The sequence below is a fragment of the Coregonus clupeaformis genome, chromosome 18, assembly GCF_020615455.1.
Source record: "Coregonus clupeaformis isolate EN_2021a chromosome 18, ASM2061545v1, whole genome shotgun sequence".
NCBI lineage: Eukaryota > Metazoa > Chordata > Actinopteri > Salmoniformes > Salmonidae > Coregonus > Coregonus clupeaformis.
This window is the reverse complement of record NC_059209.1, coordinates 18,359,804-18,380,865: the sequence shown is the minus strand read 5'-3', so window position 1 is coordinate 18,380,865 and position 21,062 is coordinate 18,359,804. Positions and strand designations below refer to the sequence as shown.

Below are 21,062 nucleotides of genomic sequence, written 5' to 3'. Positions count from 1 at the left end.
GAGTTGAGCTGCCAGGCTTGGCTTTGGGCTGTCAATAGGACAGAGTCCCCACCACATACAGCAGCAGCAGAGGCAGGAGAGGCAGACCCCAGCGCTTGGCACTGGGCAGGAGCCTCCTGTTTTTCTAGGCGTTCCTCCCTCCCTACTGCCACTCTCTTCCTGCTGCTGGGAGGAGGAGGAGGGGTGGGGTGGAGGAGGGGTGGGGGGGAGGAGGAGGAGGAGAGGGGCTGAGGGAGGGAGGGGAAGTGGGATGCAAGGCACACACCTTACCTCTCTCTCTCCCTCTGCACACACATCTCTACAGCACCACCACCACCACCACACCACCCACTCTGACCCGGCAACACATAGCTCGGCGGCCCCTGGACTGCAGCTAGGTGAGTGGGTAAATATTTACACTCCTCCAGCCTGTCTGTGTGTTTAAGTGTGTATAAGTGTGTGCGTGTGTGTATGTAAGTGTGTATGTGTGTGTGTTCATATGTGATTCTGTGTGTGTGTCTGCCGTTTTGTGAGGTGGCAGGCGAGCCAATGAGACTTGTCTCCTGTTCCAGACCAAAACAAATCCTCACAATGATGTTTACTTTCCTACAGCGGTGTGTATGTGTGCTGTGTGTGTGTGTGTGTGCGCTGATGCCAGACTCTGTCTGGAGAGCTCTCTGCTGCAGTGGGAGAGACTGATGAGGTGAAGGCTCAGTTTCATGCTAATTCAAGTTCTGAAATTGATGTAATAATTTGGTGCGCCACAATGAAAAAGTGATTTGAAAAGGTGATAATGTGTTATATAGCGTACTAAATGCATTGTGTTTTGATGATGTCCGTTGTTTTATTCAGTAGGGAGAGCTGTTCAGTCATTTCTAGGTCATAGGTATTCAGTTAAAAGTGAAGATGATCAAATCTTGTTCTCAGAATTAGAACCTTGAGTAGAAAATGTACATAAAGGATGACACCATGATTGTGGCATCAATACAGTAACTAGAGAGAGTCCGTGTACATTCTGTAATATAATTTTTTACAATAGTAAAATGAGTGAATTGCTTGGAGTTAAGAGTAGTGATTGTTTTTGGAAAGTGCTTGGAAAAAAGCACATGGAAAAGTACAATATCAGAGCAAAATATATATAGGGAAGTGAATAGAGTGGCACTAGTGAGAAGATCCACCTGTTGCTTTTTACTGTTAATGACACAGCTCCAGAAAGTTTCCCTGGTAAAGGAGAAATTCCCACCAGCTGCTCTGAGGAAGGTAGGCTGTTTGAAAGTGCCTCGGTGTGAAGGATAAGTATTTGGTAGCTAGACCATTACTCACAAAGGACACATCAATTACGGGTATGGTCACTGAGGGAAAACAATGTACGCAGAATGAAGTGTGGAACAAACTAATGGAAGGCACTCTATCACAAAGATGACTGAGTCCCCAAAGTGGTGTCTACTAGAAACAATGTCTAGAATGTCACTCATTCTGCAAAGACATACCACATGCCCTCTCTCTCTCCACTCCAAAACGTGAGTGACCTCTCCTTAACTTCTCTCAGCCATGCCTCTGTATGCACTTTGTTTAAGCAGAGCGAGGTCAAGGACTCGTGGAGAGCAACGGGCGATTGAGTGGGAGCAACATCAATTTTCCACTTCACATATGAACGTGAGTTAGCTGCTGCGAAAGGAAGAAGGAGGAAGGAGCCCCAGTCTGGTTAAACAGCTCCTCCAGAAAGGATGAGTCTGCCTGGGCCTTCCATCCAGACCAGACAGCCCCGATCCGACCCGCCCCAGCTCCCCACAGCCTCCCAAGGGATAGCCTGCTGTCTGTCTGCTGCCAGCGAAAGAAAAACACCCCTCCTCCCCCGAACAGGGGGCCCCAGGGGGGCAGAGGGCTGGGAAGGGAAAGGGAGACGCGGGGGGGTGTGGCTAGGGGGAGACGCGCAGGGCTGTGTTTACTCTCCTCTGTGGCCCTGGGAAGCCATGTGAGGAGGAAGGCCTGTCTCGACGGCGACAGACTGCGTAGTCTGTGGGAGAGAAAGAAAGGGAGAGCGAGAAAGAGAGCAAGGGAGAGGGAGAGAGATGGAGAGAGAGAGAGAAAGAGAGAGAGAGAAAGAGAGAGAGAGTTTGGCAGCTGGACACGCTCCAGCTGTGTCTGGGAGGATAATGAACTCCAGGTGTTCCAGCGGGTAGTTTAAGACACCTGTCACCAATATTTAGTGCCAGAAAAAGCCAGACTGCAAACAGGGCTAGACGATCTGTTTGCTTATTTTAAGAAGCCTACCTAACTGGAGTTGTGGGCCTGATGAGGAGGAGAGGCGGAACAGGGGGATGTGCAAGGGGCCTTTCCTAGAGTCGGAGCGTGTGTGTCACTGACTGGATGTGTGTGTCATGTGTGTGTGTGTTTGCATGAACGTGTGTGTATTACCTTACAGTAAGCGTCTGGGGCAGCCGGTGCATTCACACTAAGGTGGAGGAAACAAAGGCTACCTGTGTGGAAGCCTAGGCCTTGAGTTAGGAAACTTACCTTAGTCACTCCAGCACTGAGACTTGTTTTACATGCTGCTTCCATGTTCCAAATCCTGTCTCCAACACCTGTGCTCACTCAACAGCCTGTCTTTGTCACCACCTGACTGCATCAAGGTTTTATCCAAGTATACAGTGATTGCCAGTGCACTAAAATGTCTGAAGACATTTACGTTGAAGCCCACACAGATCTGGCATGAATATGTTTCCTCCGAAACACCTTTAAGTGCTCTAACTGCAAGGACAGTAGATCCCTGATATATGCAAAATCTAAGGACTGTTATAAAAGCCTGTTTTTATATCACAGCATACAGATATAAAAATTGTGTATGTGAATTGGGACTGGTGAACTGTGAACTGAGTTTACTTCGCACTAATCGTATAGTGCATTATGCCCTTGTTAGGAGTCGACTGTATCAGATATACCAATATAAGTTCATTAAAGATGTCTTTCATTTTCACAGTGTTCTTCCCATCCTGTTTGTCTGTACCTAGTTAAAGTTTATCGGTGTGAGTCTTCAGCTCCTACTTTTCTGTCCCATTGAGGTCTTTCTGTATATTTTATCTTGTCAGGATGAGGATCTGGTCGTGGGAACAATGTGGGGAGACCAGCCTGGTGTTACTGGGGTTCCTCACCCTGGCTCTGTCTGTAGGGAACCTCTCAACCAGGGGACAGGTACACTGTCCCACACTCTCTCTCTTTCTCTACATACATGCTTGCCCAACTCCAGCCTCTCTCTTACACACACTCTCTCTCTATCACTGACATAATTTCAGTCAGTCAGTTAGTCAGTCAGTTTGTCTGTCTGTCTGTCTGTCTTTCTTTCTCTTTTTCTCTATTTGCCAGTTGTTCACTCACTCTTGCTCCCTCTTTCTGGCCCTCTCATCTCCGGACTATTCTTTCTTACATGAGTTGTCTTATAAAAACCCACAGCTGTTTTCTCTCACACCTTTTACAAGGAGAGCACAGTACATATCACTTGTCTCCACTTAACCCGGATTGTCAGAGCGGCTAGACATGCTTATAATTAGTCACAGTGTGTACAGGGCCCTGTTCTACTGCTGCTGCTCTCTAAGGTTGCTGTGTTGTGTTTAGGAGGAAGGGGCAGCCTCCAACAGTCTGGAAGATGAGCTGGAGTCCACCACGTACTGGTGGGGGGAGTGGGCCAAGTGGACTGCCTGCACACGCACCTGCGGAGGGGGGGTCATGTCCCAGGAGAGGCACTGTCTCAAACAGAGGTCAGTCCGCTGACAGAAAGTTTAGATTCTATACTGTTCTGTTCTATTGTTATTCTGTCCTATTCGATTCTATTCTAACCTGTTCTATTCTATTCTATTCTATTCTACTCCATAAATGTGTAATTTGTCTTCAAATCTCAACAAGCAGATTTACTAAATTAATTAATTTTCTATCCAAAGAAAGAAAGCAGCCGCTGCTAGAGACAACATGACCTGCACTGGCACTTCGAAAAAATACCTCCTCTGTAACACCAAGGTTAGCATGCATCTATTACTGCCACCACTTTTCCTGCCGTTACATGTTGACACAACACCCCACAACCCGAAGCCTATGATGCAGAAATCATTGTAGACCACACAGCTCTTTTTGTAATCAATTGAGATACAAATTGCTTAAGGTTTAGTACAGCGACCACAAACCATGGTCCTGGAGAGCTACAGGGTGAACAGCCTTTTGTTCCAGAGTTGTCACACCCTGTCACACCCTTTCATAACATATTGTAAAACTATTCTAAAATTAAAAATACATGGAACAGACAGAAATGTGTGTGTATATTTTCTGTATTGTGCAGGACTGCCCTTCCTCTGGGAGAAGCTTCAGGGAAGAGCAGTGCTGGTCGTTCAACTCACAGGTCTACAATGGCAGGAACTACCACTGGAAACCCCTGTATCCGGGTAAGACACCCATAATAAACCCACTCAGCTCTGTGTCATTCCCTCCTGTGTGGCCTGTCCTCGAGGCTCGTTATTACACTGTGACCTCTGACCTTTATATCCATCCATCTATCTACAGATGACTATGTCCATATCTCCAGTAACCCATGTGACCTGCACTGCACCACAGCCGACGGCCAGAGACAACTGATGGTTCCTGCTCGGGACGGAACGTCCTGCAAGTACAGCAACTACAGAGGGGTCTGTGTGGACGGCAGATGTGAGGTCAGGGAACGCTTGTTTCTTCATCTGCTGAGGAGATAGCTTTGCATATTCTGTGAGAATGGCCGAAATGCTTATTTTCCTGGTCACATGATAGTGTCAATAAAGTAATTCAGTTGACTTGCTATATTCTGTGTGTCATACTTTCAACTTGCTTTGCATGTGCTGAAATGATTCAAAATGATAATCATCCTGTTTGTCTTAACATCATTTCTGCAGCCAATCGGGTGTGATGGAGTGCTTTTCTCGCCCAACACGCTGGATAAGTGTGGAGTGTGTCAGGGGGATGGCAGCAGCTGCAGCAGGGTCAATGGAAATTTCCGCCGCGGGGCCACCACTTTGGGTAGGAGTGTGTTCAACCTCAACTACAAACTGGGATAGTTTGGATGGATGGATGGATGGATGGATGGATGGGTGGATGGGTGGGTGGATGGGTGGGTGGAAGGATGGGCATGGATAGAGGGTGCTGATGGAGGAGTTATGGCTCTCCATCTTTTCCAAACCTTGAACACACCTATTTGGGACGAGCCCCACAAATGTCTCTGAAAGAGAACTATAGCCAGTTAGAGTCTGACAACAAGCTCAACATGTGCTTCTTTAGCCAACTCTTCTGATGTTCAGGCTATTTAGTTGCAGGTAAAATGGAGTCATCATAATGTTTCCTGTCTCCAAGGTTACTCCTTCATCACATCAATCCCTGAGGGCTCCTGGGACATCCAGATCATTGAGAGGAAGAAGTCAGCTGATGTTTTGGGTGGGTACTTCCTTCTTATCCTGCTCACCATGCCATGTATACACACATCTCTAATGTTCCCTGTTGGTACGGTGGGATGTTATTATGTTCCATATATTGTTATGACACGATGAAGGCGCAAAACATTTTATTCAAGATTTTCTCAAAATACAAAGGATATTTTCTCCCCAGCAATGGGATGCCTATTAATCTTGACAGTGGGAAGTTAGTAAAGGAAGTATATTAATCAACTGAAATTAATCTCTGATGATCTATATACTTTCATTTCCTTTGTGATCTCTTGAATTGACTGTATTGTATCCATATATGGTCATGTATGGGGAGGAGAAATTCCAGTGTACAGTGAACATCAGAGACATTACCTTTCCGTAGAGTCAACCAACCGGTCCTCCTCCAATGGTCCTCCATCCCCTCCATGAGACTATGTTCTATCCTATCCCCCCACAGCTGTGACCGATCAGGCAGGGAACTTCTTCTTCAATGGGAACTACAAGGTGGACAGCCCCCAGAACTTCCACGCGGCGGGGACCGTCTTCAAGTACCGGCGGCCCATGGATGTGTATGAGACGGGGATCGAGTACATCGTAGCCAAAGGGCCCATCGACCAGGCCATCAATGTTCTGGTACTGTAGCCTGCTGAGGTCTGCTCTGCTCTACTCCCTCCCCTCGTCTGGCTGCCAGGGCCTCTGGGTAATCTCTAGTTTAGAAGTAGTGTACACGTATCCAGTAACTTGCAGGTGCAGGGTACAAAAATAAAAGTTATGAAAGATAGATACCTGCAAACTGTTAATGCTCCTTCAGTTTCACTGCGCAACTTTATGGGTTAATGCATTACACAATAAAACTTCAATAGTGTACAGGTATCTTATCTTTCTTTCATGGCCTCACTCACTGGCAACTAAGCCCCACGTCTGAATGAGTGCAGGCAGGCTAGACGGCTGACTCTAACAGCAGTCGTGTACTTTACAGTATTTACTGTAAATGTGCAATTGACTGAGTTTGATAGGAGGCAGGAGGGAATGGGTGAGCTCTCGGTCTCTGGTGCTATGCTGGTCTGTCTGTGCTGCTTGCATGTTCTCTCTTAAGTTATCCAAAAAAAGACCTTGGCACATTCCTGGTCAGTAATAATTCTGTTTGACTCTGCTGTATTTGTGCACAATGTAGATTATTACTTAGAGCATTACCTCTGGTGTAAGGCAAAGTAAAAGAGAAGTATAACCAACATAATTTAATCCAAAGAATCCATCTCACCCCCCCTCACCCACTATTTTGTCTCCTCATAGGTGTGGAACCAGAACGGTCGTATCCCTTACATCACGTACGAGTACACCGTCCTGCGAGAGTCCCTGTCCCCCGTCCCTCAACCTCCCGTCTACACTGGCCGCGACAGTACCGCCCCTGGGGTTTCCGTGGAGATGGGCAGTATGGTGGCCCCCAACGGGAGCACGTATGACAAGGTAGCCCCTGAGACCCGGCAGAACCAGGTGCTGAAACAGGGGCCCAAGGCGGCAGGGGCAGAGGGCCAGAAAGGCCAGGAGACCAATGAGGTGTATGAGGAGACAGCAGCAATCGACTGTCACCAAGACAGCCCAACCCCAACACAATACACAGGTAACACCAGTATACTAGAAACCAATAAACCAATACAATAACCCTAACACAAATAACCCTAATTATACATAACCCCAATACACAAGTGATTAACACAGGAAACCAGGAGTGGGAGTGGGAGTGGGAGTGGGAGTGGGAGTGGGAGTGAGAGAGAGAGAGAGAGAGAGAGAGAGAGAGAGAGAGAGAGATTCTCGACTTGCAGACTGTGCAGTTATCCCCCTGAACTACTGTATGTCTATCGCCATATAAATCAGTTCACCGCTCAGATATCAGATGAGATAAAATGTTTGTTTTTTTAAAAGAGAGTCCTCTCTGCTGGCCCTTTGGAGTCCTGCATTATTCACAGGCATATATACAAAGATTCAGTGAGCTCTGGCATTTTCTCATTTTTTAAATTGGCTGCATCACAAACATGAGTGGTAATGAGTGCAGGCATACCTGCCTGTACCAAGCCCTCAGACAGCCCTTCTACTTAGACTGTGGGACAGTTATGCAGGGAGTTTGGCCATTGGGTGAGACCAAGGCCCTCTCTACTGCCTTAAGGAATATGTTGAAAGGCTTTGTGTGCTGTTTTGTTGTAGTGCACAAACTGCACATAAAACTCCTATTTTAATTCATTAAAGAACACCAGGAGTTTTTCCTGACCACCTGACCAGGAAACACCTTGTCATCTTGTGAGGTGGATGTGGGGTGAAGTCAGGCGCAGGACACCGAAGCTAAGTCCAAAAGTTTAATAAAGACAGATCCCAAAAACAAGGCACGGCCTCTAAACAAAGGAGGCGGAATAATGCCCAATTACGCAAAACATGCGTAAAATACACAGAACACAAAACCCTACACGAAAACACACATGACAGGCGAAATAACAACACACAACTAATCCAACAAACACAGGGAACTAATAGGACACGTAATCATCACAAATCAGACACAGGTGCTAAGGACAGACAAAAGCAATCACACATGGAATCATCCAACGATGGCAGCTAGTACTCCGGGGACGACGAACGCCTTTGCCTGCCCGAACCAGGAGGAGGAGCAGTCTCGGCCGAAACCGTGACAGTACCCCCCTTGACGCGCGGCTCCAGCCGTGCGCCGACCCCGGCCTCGGGGGACGGCCAGGAGGACGCGGACCCGGGCGCGTGGGATGCCCATGGTGGAATTCTGTCAGGAGGGATGGATCGAGGATGTCCCTCCTGGGCACCCAGCACCGTTCCTCCGGACCGTACCCCTCCCACTCCACGAGATATTGGAGACCACTCCTCCGGCGCCTGGAGTCCAAGATGGTCCGGACCCTGTACGCCGGGACCCCCTCGATGTCCAAAGGGGGCGGAGGGGTCTCTCCTATCTCTTCCTCTTGGAGTGGGCCAGCTACCACCGGCCTGAGAAGAGACACATGGAACGAGGGGTTAATATTTTTATACTCTATAGGTAGTTGTAACCTGTAACACACCTCGTTCAATCTTCTCAGGACTTTGAAGGGGCCCCACAAACCGCCGACCCAGCTTCCGGCAGGGCAGGCGGAGGGGCAGGTTTCGAGTCGAGAGCCAGACTCGATCTCCCGGTGCGTACACCGGGCCCTCACTGCGGTGGCGATCGGCGCTCGCCTTCTGTTGACGGATGGCACGCTGCAGATGGACATGGGCAGCGTCCCACGTCTCCTCCGAGCGCCGAATCCACTCGTCCACCGCAGGAGCCTCGATCTGGCTCTCGTGCCATGGCGCCAGGACCGGCTGATAACCTAAGACACACTGGAAAGGTGTTAAATTGGTGGAGGAGTGGCGGAGAGAGTTCTGGGCTATCTCTGCCCAGGGAGGAACCTCGACCACTCCTCCGGCCGGTCCCGGCAATGGGACCTCAAAAACCTACCCACATCCTGGTTTACACGTTCCACCTGCCCATTACTCTCTGGGTGGTACCCCGAGGTAAGGCTCACCGAGACCCCCAACCGTTCCATAAACGCCCTCCAAACTCTGGAGGTGAACTGGGGACCCCGGTCAGACACTATATCCTCGGGGACCCCATAGTGCCGGAACACATGGGTGAACAGGGCCTCAGCGGTTTGTAGGGCAGAAGGGAGACCCGGCATAGGAAGGAGACGACAGGCCTTAGAAAACCGATCCACAACGACCAAAATGGTGGTATTCCCCTGGGAGGGGGGTAGATCGGTAACGAAATCTACCGAGAGGTGGGACCATGGTCGTTGTGGAACGGGCAGGGGATGTAGCTTACCCCTGGGCAAATGTCTAGGTGCCTTACACTGGGCACACACCGAGCAGGAGGAGACATAAACCCTCACATCCTTAGCTAACGTTGGCCACCAGTATTTCATGCTAAGACAGTGCACGGTCCGGCCAATACCTGGATGTCCAGAGGAGGGTGATGTATGAGCCCAATAAATAAGTCGATCACGAACCTCGAGCGGAACGTACGTCCGCCCCACAGGACACTCGGGGGGAGTAGGGTCGGTACGCTGTGCCCGCTCGATTTCCGCATCGACCTCCCACACCACCGGAGCCACCAAACAAGACTCCGGCAATATGGAAGTAGGCTCGTTAGACCTCTCCTCCGTGTCATACCGCCGGGACAGGGCGTCTGCCTTAGCATTCTGGGACCCCGGGATGTAGGTGATCTTGAAAACAAATCGGGTTAGGAACATGTTCCACCTAGCCTGACGAGGGTTCAATCTCCTAGCTGCCCGGATGTACTCCAGGTTACGGTGATCTGTCAGAATGAGGAAAGGGTGTTGAGCCCCCTCAAGCCAATGCCTCCACACCTTTAGAGCCTGAACTACGGCTAACAGCTCCCTGTCCCCAACGTCATAGTTGCGCTCCGCCGAGCTGAGCTTCTTAGAATAGAAGGCACAGGGGCGGAGTTTAGGTGGCGCGCCGGATCGTTGTGACAGGACTGCCCCAATACCGGTCTCAGACGCGTCCACCTCTACTTGGAAGGGTAAAGAGGGATCCGGGTGCGCCAGCACGGGAGCCGAGACGAACAGGTTCTTAAGTTTAACAAATGCCCTGTTCGCCTCAGCCGACCACTGCAAACGAACCGGACCCCCCTTTAGTAGAGATGTAATGGGAGCTGCAACCTGTCCAAAACCCCGAATAAACCTCCGGTAGTAATTAGCAAAACCCAAGAACCGCTGCACCTCTTTTACAGTAGTTGGAGTTTGCCAATTACGCACGGCCGATACCCGGTCTACCTCTATCTCCACACCAGACGCGGACAACCGATAACCCAAAAAGGAGACGGACTCCTGGAAGAACAGGCATTTCTCTGCCTTGACATACAAGTCATGCTCCAACAGTCTTCTCAACACTCGGCGCACCTGGGCTACATGCTCGGCTCGTGTAGCAGAGTACACTAGGATGTCGTCAATGTAAACTACTACACCCTGCCTATGCATGTCCCGGAAAATCTCGTCAACAAAGGATTGGAAGACTGAAGGAGCATTCATTAACCCGTATGGCATGACGAGATACTCGTAATGACCCGAGGTTGTGCTAAATGCTGTCTTCCATTCATCCCCCCCCCCTAATGCGCACCAGATTATACGCGCTCCTGAGATCTAACTTTGTGAAGAAGCGCGCGCCACGTAATGACTCCGTCATCGTCGCAATCAGTGGCAGTGGGTAGCTGTATTTAACTGTAATCTGATTGAGACTACGGTAGTCAATACACGGACGCAATCCCCCATCCTTCTTCTTCACAAAGAAGAAACTTGAGGAAACCGGGGAAGTAGAAGGCCGTATGTATCCCTGTGCCAAGGACTCGGCTATGTACGTCTCCATAGCCGCTGTCTCCTCTTGAGACAGGGGATACACACGACTCCGTGGCAGGGCCGCTCCCGTTTGGAGATTTATCGCACAGTCCCCCTGTCTATGAGGAGGTAGCCGTGCTGCCCTAGATTTACTGAACGCAAGTGCTAAATCCTCATACTCAGGGGGAATGCGCAGTGCGGGCACTTGGTTCGGACTCTCTACCGAGGTCGCCCCTAAGGAAACACCTAGACATCTCCCTACACACTGGGCAGACCACTCCATAAGAGCCCTCTGTTGCCACGCTATGGTAGGATCATGGGTGCTTAACCAGGGAAGTCCCAACACCACGGGGTACGCAGGAGAATCAATCAGATAAAACTGAATGATCTCCTCGTGACCTCCCTGTGTTGTCATCGTCAGTGGTGCTGTGACCTCCCTGATCAGACCCGACCCCAACGGCCGGCTGTCTAAGGTGTGGACAGGAAACTGAGTTTCTACCGGCCGAAGGGGAATCCCTAACCTACCACAAAATGCCCGATCAATAAAGTTCCCAGCAGCGCCTGAATCTACTAGCGCCTTATGCTGGGAATGAGGTGCCACCTGTGGAAATCTCACAGGAATATTCATGTGACCAACAGAAAGCTCTGGGTAAGTGGGGCGCCTGCTTACCTGAAATGACTCCCCAGTGCGCGGCCTGTCGTCACCTCTCCCAAGAGACCCTCCCCAGCACCTGGCCGCGGTGTGCCCTCCACGACCGCAGGTGGTGCAGGGGATGGCTCCCCTCGGGTTCCCTCTCCTCCTCTCTCTAGCGCCAGCACCCCGATCTCCATAGGAATAGGCTCGGAGGTGCTGGAGGGCGAAATGGACGACCCCCCACTCGGGACGTCCGCGGGTGGCCAGCAGGGTGTCTAGACGGATGGAAATGTCCACCAACTGGTCGAATGACAAGTTGGTGTCCCTGCAGGCCAGCTCACGACGAACGTCCTCTCGTAGGCTACACCTGTAGTGGTCGATGAGGGCCCTCTCATCCCACCCCGCATCCGCTGCTAGTGTCCGGAACTCCAGTGCGAACTCCTGGGCGCTCCTCTTCTCCTGTCGGAGGTGGAACAGACGCTCTCCCGCCGCTTTACCTTCCGGTGGATGATCGAAGACAGTCCTGAAGCGGCGGGAAAACTCCGCGTAGGTGATGGTTGCGGCGTCTATTCCCCTCCATTCGGCGTTGGCCCATTCCAACGCCTTGCCGGATAGACAGGAGATGAGGGCGGAGACGCTCGTATCCCGAGGGCGCCGGGTGTACAGTAGCCAGGTACAGTTCCACCTGTAGCAGAAATCCCTGACACCCGGCTGCAGAACCGTCATATGCCCCCGGGAGCGAGAGCCGAATACCACTGGGTTCCGGTGCTGAGAGAGGAGGACTGGCCGTTGGTGATGGGATAGTAGGTGATGGCGTGGGCACCTCCCTAGTCACCAAACGACTCAGCTTGCTGGACACTTCGTCTATGGCGGTCTCAAGTTGCTGGAACAAGATGTCGTGAAAGCGTATCCGTTCATCCAGCAACCTGGATGTCGCCACTGCTCCTGCTGACTCCAGAAAGGTGTGTTGTTCTGTCATCTTGTGAGGTGGATGTGGGGTGAAGTCAGGCGCAGGACACCGAAGCTAAGTCCAAAAGTTTAATAAAGACAGATCCCAAAAACAAGGCACGGCCTCTAAACAAAGGAGGCGGAATAATGCCCAATTACGCAAAACATGCGTAAAATACACAGAACACAAAACCCTACACGAAAACACACATGACAGGCGAAATAACAACACACAACTAATCCAACAAACACAGGGAACTAATAGGACACGTAATCATCACAAATCAGACACAGGTGCTAAGGACAGACAAAAGCAATCACACATGGAATCATCCAACGATGGCAGCTAGTACTCCGGGGACGACGAACGCCTTTGCCTGCCCGAACCAGGAGGAGGAGCAGTCTCGGCCGAAACCGTGACACACCTCTGGTCCGACTTATAAGGCTTTCTCCCACTTTAATAATTTCTCTATCTTTCCATGCCCTTCCTGTTATCCCAACAGATGGCAACAGCAGTCACACAGGCAGTGTAGAAGTCCCTGCCCCGGCAGCCAGCAGGCCTTTAGAGGACGTGCCAGACTCAGAGAACCTCATCTGGAGAGTCTTGCTAGGCGAGCAGATTGGTCCGGATGAGCTGCTCACCAACATCTCAACCAATCAGCTCCTGACGGAGGGAGAGGGACTGTTCTCGTCGGAGGTGGCGCCGTTGGAGGTGGACTATAGCAGTGTGGAGCAGGGAAGCCTGTTCCCCCTCAACAGCTCTCTGGGGGAGTTCAGTCTGGGCCCGTGGAGGAATGATACTGGAGACCTGCTGTTCCCCAACAGGACGCTGCTGACGGGGTTGAGGAGCAACAACCGCACCAACAGAACCAGGTACAGTAAGGAGGGATCCACATAATGTTGAGCAGAAATAAAGAGGCAATGTTGGCCCAACGTCAGCTTGCTATCTGGTATAGGAACCTTTCCAAATAATATCACTTCAAAATCCCATCCACAACCCCTCTGATCTTCTTCTTCCACCTCAAAGACACTAACTCTCTTCACTTAGTGATGCTGCTGCTGAGGGGTTAGCGTGAACACTACAGACCCACTGGGCACACACTGGTTGAATCAACGTTGTTTCCATGTCATTTCAATGAGATTACGCTGAACCAACGTGGAATAGATGTTGAATTGACATCTGTGCCCAGTGGGGAGTCCTTCTCTCTCTAAGTAAGGTCTAAAGTGCAGGGATGTGACGATACCAGTATCATTTTTCCATGGAAAAAATGAAAACACGAAGCAGACCAAACTCTTTGGTCCTTTAAAAGCCTGCTTTATAAAATACTGTGTGCTATAACTTGGAAAATAAATAAATGTGACTCTGGATGACAACATAATGATGTTTGTTTCCAACATTAGGGCTGTTTTCCTAAAGAAGTTAAATTCACTTCGTGTTTTGTTTCCTTGCCACGATACTGACGCGTATCGCGACATTGGTATCATCCCGGCCCTACTGGAGTGAGTCATTTCAAGGCCCTGAGCAGAGGGGCATGTAAAAGTGCTGGATAGTCTCGTCAGGAAAAGGGCCCGTGCTGCTGGCTCGGCTGGCTGGGGGAATGGAATGTGCTCCAGGCTGGCTTCTGGCCCCATCCATCCCTTGCTTCTTTTTTCTTTCTGAGACATCCCAAGAATCGCATGGAGAGGAGACAGCCAAAGCGCAGGGCTGGCCGGGGTAGCATTCCATCACATTTATAATTCATGTTGGCTTCCCTGCGCTGTGTCCAAACAGCGCTTTGCCAGTTCTCTTGCCAGAGCCCCATAAAACACATCACATGACACACCCTGTCTTCCCCTGAGTTGGGGAGAAGAACGGATTGGAGGAGAAGAAGGAGAGGAGGAGGAGGAGGGGGGAGGAGAGGAAAAGGAGGAAGGGGAGGAGGAGGAGGAGGTGAAAAAAAGGGATACGGTCCACTTAAAACAAATAATTCAAGGTATTTGCGGCAAAGTGAAAAATATGACTGGGAAGAAACATACTGTCAGACTGTAGTCACCTCTAGGGATGAATGTGCAGGAATTAGTCACAGTTACACTGAGATATGTCAGTTAAGAATGATTCAAAGTTCCTGTGTATTTTCAAATAAACATCACTGCTCTGGCTATAAAAAAAACAGCCAGTGATATGACAAGAATGTTCATGTCACTTTTATGTGAATTAATGAAAAACAGAATGTCGCTGGCTGTTATGATTTGGAGGGTGAGGTGAATCAGCCGTAGCTGTGATTGTGTGTGTGCGTGTGAGAGAGAGAGAGAGAGCTGGGGTTCAGTGGGTTTACCGTGAAGGCCTGGTTATGTCTTGTTTGACAGGACCAATCGTGTGAAACCTTATTGTCATGTTGTGTTTGACAGGACTAATCAGAGGTTCCTGCAGAAGAACTTCAAGCTGAGCCCTGCAGACATGTACCGCTGGAAACTGTCTTCTCAGGAACCCTGCTCCTCCACCTGCTCTATAGGTAAACACACACACACACACACACACACACACACAGTATGTATGGATTAGTTATGAAATTGTAAGTTATCATTTCTGCTGCAGGAGTGTCTAAGTCCTTTGCCATGTGTGTTCGCTACGACGGCGCTGAGGTGAATGACATGCACTGTGACACTATGACTCGACCTGAGCCTGTTCATGACTTCTGCATTGGGAGGGAGTGCCAGCCCAGGTATGCACCAGAAAACAACACACTTAAAAAGTCCTTAAAGGACTGTTTACCAGTCGGACGATTCTTGAAGTGCAGCAAAGTTCTTTGAGAACAATGTTTGCCTCTTTTCCACATTAAACCAGGAACGGTAAAATGGTGTTGGCCACTACCATTCTATTTAAGATTCTATTTAATTGACTTCAGAAGATAACTAACTGCACCTGAACTCCACTCTGTGTGCATCCCCTCACCCTCAGGTGGGAGGCCAGCAGCTGGAGTGAGTGTTCTCGCACCTGTGGCGAGGGCTTCCAGTTCCGTCTGGTGCGCTGCTGGAAGATGCTGTCCCCCGGACTGGACAGCTCTGTGTACAGTGACCTCTGCACCCTGGCAGAGCTGGAGAGGCCCCTGGAGCGCCGCGCCTGTAAGAGCCCCACCTGCGGCCCCCAATGGGAGGTGGCCGAGTGGAATGAGGTGGGTGGAGCTATACTGTAGGAGTGGAGGTGGGACAGGGGTTGTGTGTGTGTGTGTGTGTGTGTGTGTGTGTGTGTGTGTGTGTGTGTGTGTGTGTGTGTTGTAGTTTCCATGATAGTTACAATGGCAGGTTACTGTGTAGGAGCAGCTGTAGGTGAAATTGAAGGTGTGTGTCCTCTCTCATCTTTCCTGTACAGTGCCCAGCGAAGTGTGGCCGCAGGGCCCAGGTGACCCGGGAGGTCAGGTGTTCAGATGAAACCAAGTCATGTGATCCCCTGACCCGCCCCCTTAACACCAAGAACTGCACAGGCCCGCCCTGCGAGCGCCAGTGGACTGTGTCAGAGTGGGGGCCGGTGAGTACACTACTTTCACTCACTACTACATTTCTATGGTACATTGATTACTGATATGAATAGTGATTGCACTGACTGTCTCTTTGGATCAGTAATACTATGTATTTTTGCCGTGTCATCTCCATTAACCTTTGACCTCTGCAGTGCTCGGGGTCGTGCGGCCAGGGGAAGATGGTACGCCACGTGTACTGTAAGACACCAGAGGGCCGTGTGGTGCCTGAATCCCAGTGCTCTCCGGAGAATAAGCCCCTGGCCATCCACCCCTGTGGGGAGAAGGACTGTGCCCCACACTGGCTCACTCAGGACTGGGAGAGTGTAAGGCAACTGAGTCATTTTGTTGATGTTCTGTTGATGTTCTATCTATGTTTTATTGATGTTCTGTTGATGTTCTCATGATGTTCTATAGATGGTCTCTTAATGCTCGGTTTGTGTTCTATTTTGACAATGTTTACTTGATGTTCTCTTGATGTTCTGTTGGTGTTCTCTTGATGTTTTGACAATGTTATCACAATGTTCTGTTGATGTTCTATATATGTTTTGTTGATGTTCTAATGATGTTCTCTTGGTTAGAGATTCATTAGCTGAGAGCAGTCTTTTTTTCCTCTCAGTGTAACACGACATGTGGCCGCGGTGTGAAGTGGAGGATTGTGCAGTGCGCCGGCATCACTGCTGGGAAGTTCCAGACCCACGATGACGAGGCGTGTGGTGCCAGTGAGAGGCCAGAGACCGAGAACACCTGCTTCGAGAGGCCCTGTTTCAAGTGGTACACCACGCCCTGGTCTGAGGTGAGATACCATTTCAACCATGACATTGTTCACAAAGGCAGTCGGTCACACTCACAAACGCACCTGCTACAAATATCATACCCCCAATACTTTTGCTCCCCTAAAATGGGGGGACTATGTACAGAAAGTGCTGTAATTTCTAAATGGTTCACCCGATATGAATGAAAATATCCTTACATTAAATTAAAATTATAGACTGATCATTTCTTTGTCAGTGGGCAAACGTACAAAATCAGCAGGGGATCAAATACTTTTTTCCCTCACTGTATATGTGTCACTGTACCAATACTTTTGGAACTCACTGTAGATGGTGTCCTATTAAACCACAACAAAATCATCAAATCAAATTGTATTTGTCCAATGTGCTGAATACAACAGGTGTAGACATTACCGTGAAATGCAGAGTTTTAAAAAGTAAGTAAGAAAAATGTGCTAAATTAACTAAATGAAAAATAGTAACACAATAAAATAACATTAACAAGGCTATATACAAGGGGTACCGGTACCGATCAATGAGCAGTGCTGCTGTGTTCATTCCTCAGTGCACTAAGGCATGTGATGTGTTCACTCCCTCATTTTACTAAGATGTGTGGTGTGTTCACTCCCCAGTGCACTAAGATGTCTGGTGTGTTCACTCCCTCATTTTACTAAGATGTCTGGTGTGTTCACTCCCCAGTGCACTAAGACGTCTGGTGTGTTCACTCCCCAGTGCACTAAGACGTGTGGTGTGTTCCAGTGGTGTGGTGCTATTTCTTTTTGGTAAGGCAGTGCAAAAAAATTACAAAATAAATGACGTAATCATTTGTCAAGTTTGTACCAGCAGATGTAGCCTATTGAATATCATTGTAGAATAGGCCTATGCATACAATGCATCCTCAAATTACAACATCTGCCTATGCCCACACTAAGTTCGCCATACCTCATTTCAAAATAGGCCATCATCACTGAATGATAATATTCACGTTTTACTGGTGAAATGTCCAAACTGCATGCCAATCATTTGATCTCATTATGCCAATCATTTGATCTCATTCAGTTTCATGGGAATATGCATTTAGATCTTCTTGAATTACTGTTTCGTGAGCGAATGAAAGCAGATGGTGTTAACAAACTATTAGCCTTTCTTGTGGGCCTACTTTATTTCAATCAAAGCATATCTCCTGCCTAGTGGCGCGCTGTTAAGTTTTGGCCACGTGAGGAAAACAATTAGACTATTAAGCTTCAGATAAGAAATGACTGAGGAGGGGTTTTTGGTGTAACATATTATAGGCCTGCTATGCTACAGTAAATGTATGCTATTATATTCGGTTCTATTATGTAAAACACTAATCATTGTGATCTTGGGAGACATTGATTCAGCTTTGATCTAACTTTATTAAACGAGCACCATTGTGAGAAGTGATAATCAAAAAATGTGTAATAATAATAAGAAGAAGAAGTCATGAGTAGGACTATTAGGCGTAGGAAACAGATCTTGATGAGGGTTATTTTAAGCGATTGCCTTTCTAATCGTGGTGCTGAAAGGAAAGGACAGCACAGTAACCAAGTGGTCACATCGTTCTGGGTTCCACTTTATGAACTTCAAGGCAGACATGCCGTGAATTTGGATCCAAGATCTCATTGGTGTGATGCGGTGGATCAGTTTGTCTGCATACACAATATAGGTGGTACATTTCCGTAAGCTAAGCACTCAGACAGTAGGGCGTACATGAGCCCCAAGTCCATAACAAACTGTTTTGAGGACAGCTGTTTTAGCAACCCCTGGCAGAGTGTTCTGTCTGTGGCTGTTCTTGTTATGTCAGATTTGGCCTGCTCAAAGTGGTCAAGCCTCTGACAAACGGGCCTCTGCACACACGCCTACAGTTATTCATCATTTGCGCCACCGCCAGAGAGAGAAGACAGGGAAGAAACCACCATTTACCTACCTATAGGCTGCTATAGCCTACATATTTATTTAGTTTGTCATTCTATAATTTTGATGGAATGTTTGTGGTAATTAAATATAATGTATTTATAATTTATCAGAATGAATTTTAATGACCAGCTCTGTGTATTCTCAAATTGAAAAAAGTGAGGGAGCGCCGCTCCCCAGCGCTACGGCAGCACTACACCCCTGGTGGGTTCGCTCGTCAGTGCACTAAGATGTGTGGTGTGTTCACTCCCCAGTGCACTAAGACGTGTGGTGTGTTCACTCCCCAGTGCACTAAGACATGTGGTGTGGGTGTCCGGATGAGAGACGTGAAGTGCTACCAGGGCAGGGAGATTGTGAGAGGGTGTGACCCCCTGACCAAGCCTGTGGCCAAGCAGACCTGCGCCCTGCAACCCTGTCCCACTGAACCCCCAGGTACGTAAGCAATAGCCTGGTCCCAGATCTGTTTGTGCTGTCTTGCCAACTCCAATGACCATAGGAGTTAGCAAGACGGCACAAACAGATTTGGGATCAGGCTATGTAAGCAGCACCTCACCACAGCCTCAGGCAACTTTAGGAGAGTTACAGTCTAGTCACAGGCAAAAGTCAACCGGGGAACACAGCATGTTTAAAGCGCTTGTTTTTAATTGTATTATTTAAGTACACCTCTTTCTTTCATAACAGCCTAAGGTCCTGAGCATTTAGATTGTGGAGGTAAAAAGGCATTGATTGATTAATTAATTAATTAATTAATTGATAGATTTATCATTACAGTATTTTCGGATCCTGATGAGGCTACTTTTTCCATATCATTGAACATATCATATATGTCTCTCTGCCAAGCAGATGAGAGCTGTCAGGACCGTCCCACCACCAACTGCTCTCTGGCTCTGAAGGTGAACCTGTGCAGCCACTGGTACTACAGCAAGGCCTGCTGCCACTCCTGCAGGGCCCAGCACACCTCTTAGTATTGCCTGACACCCCCAAAACCTTACCCTGCAGCTCTCCAACCCCCACCCCTTACCTCCACCAGACCCCCACAAACCCCTTACCTCCAACCACTGCAAACCCATACCCACAACCCTCCTACTTCCAGCCAAAGAGCCCTCTACCCCAGACTACTAGTCAACAAACTACCCCCCAGTAGGTTACTCTACTACCCCCCCCAGTAGGTTACTCTACTACACCCCAGTAGGTTACTCTACTCCCCCCAGTAGGTTACTTTACTACCCCCCAGTAGGTTATTTACTACACCCCAGTAGGTTACTCTACTACACCCCAGTAGGTTACTTTACTACACCCCAGTAGGTTACTCTACTACCCCCCAGTAGGTTACTTTACTACACCCCAGTAGGTTACTCTACTACACCCCAGTAGGTTACTTTACTACCCCACAGTAGGTTACTCTACTACCCCCCAGTAGGTTACTTTACTACACCCCAGTAGGTTACTTTACTACGCCCCAGTAGGTTACTTTACTACACCCCAGTAGGTTACTCTACTATCCCCCAGTAGGTTACTCTACTACCCCCCAGTAGGTTACTCTACTACCCCCCAGTAGGTAACTTTACTACACCCCAGTAGGTTACTCTACTACCCCCCCAGTAGGTTACTCTACTACACCCCCAGTAGGTTACTCTACTACACCCCCAGAAGGTTTTTTACTACACCCCAGTAGGTTACTTTACTACACCACAGTAGGTTACTTTACTACCCCCCAGTAGGTTACTCTACTACCCCCCAGTAGGTTACTCTACTACACCCCCAGTAGGTTACTTTACTACACCCCCAGTAGGTTACTTTACTACCCCCCAGTAGGTTACTCTACTACACCCCAGTAGGTTACTCTACTACACCCCAGTAGGTTACTTTACTACACCCCAGTAGGTTACTCTACTACACCCCAGTAGGTTACTCTACTACCCCCCAGTAGGTTACTTTACTACCCCCCAGTAGGTTACTCTACAACCCCCCCCCCAACCCCCAGTAGGTTACTCTACTACACCCCCAGTAGGTTACTCTACTACACCCCCAGTAGGTTACTTTACTACCCCCCAGTAGGTTACTCTACTACCCCCCAGTAGGTTACTCTACTACCCCCCAGTAGGTTACTTTACTACACCCCATTAGGTTACTCTACTACACCCCAGTAGGTTACTCTACTACACCCCAGTAGGTTACTTTACTACACCCCAGTAGGTTACTCTACTACCCCCCAGTAGGTTACTCTACTACACCCCAGTAGGTTACTTTACTACACCCCAGTAGGTTACTCTACTACCCCCCAGTAGGTTACTTTACTACACCCCAGTAGGTTACTTTACCACACCCCAGTAGGTTACTCTACTACCCCCCAGTAGGTTACTCTACTACCCCCCAGTAGGTTACTCTACTACCCCCCAGTAGGTTACTCTACTACCCCCCAGTAGGTTACTTTACTACAACCCAGTAGGTTACTCTACTACCCCCCCAGTAGGTTACTC

The 21,062-nt window shown here is 48.9% G+C and overlaps 1 protein-coding gene across 1 annotated transcript; it reads left to right on the top strand.

Moving 5' to 3' along the window:
* Positions 1-302: 302 nt before the first annotated feature.
* adamtsl2 (ADAMTS-like 2) lies at positions 303-19,785 on the top strand. Its single transcript, XM_041863292.2, has 19 exons — positions 303-377; positions 3,069-3,171; positions 3,592-3,734; positions 3,915-3,990; positions 4,307-4,409; positions 4,528-4,673; positions 4,890-5,013; positions 5,344-5,424; positions 5,872-6,047; positions 6,708-7,035; positions 12,884-13,253; positions 14,769-14,872; positions 14,956-15,082; positions 15,319-15,532; positions 15,730-15,885; positions 16,030-16,200; positions 16,494-16,670; positions 18,870-19,014; positions 19,426-19,785. The coding sequence occupies exons 2-19, from the start codon at positions 3,070-3,072 to the stop codon at positions 19,545-19,547; spliced, it is 2,865 nt and encodes a 954-aa protein (XP_041719226.1). The 5' UTR covers positions 303-377; position 3,069; the 3' UTR covers positions 19,548-19,785.
* The last annotated feature ends 1,277 nt before the right edge of the window (positions 19,786-21,062 follow it).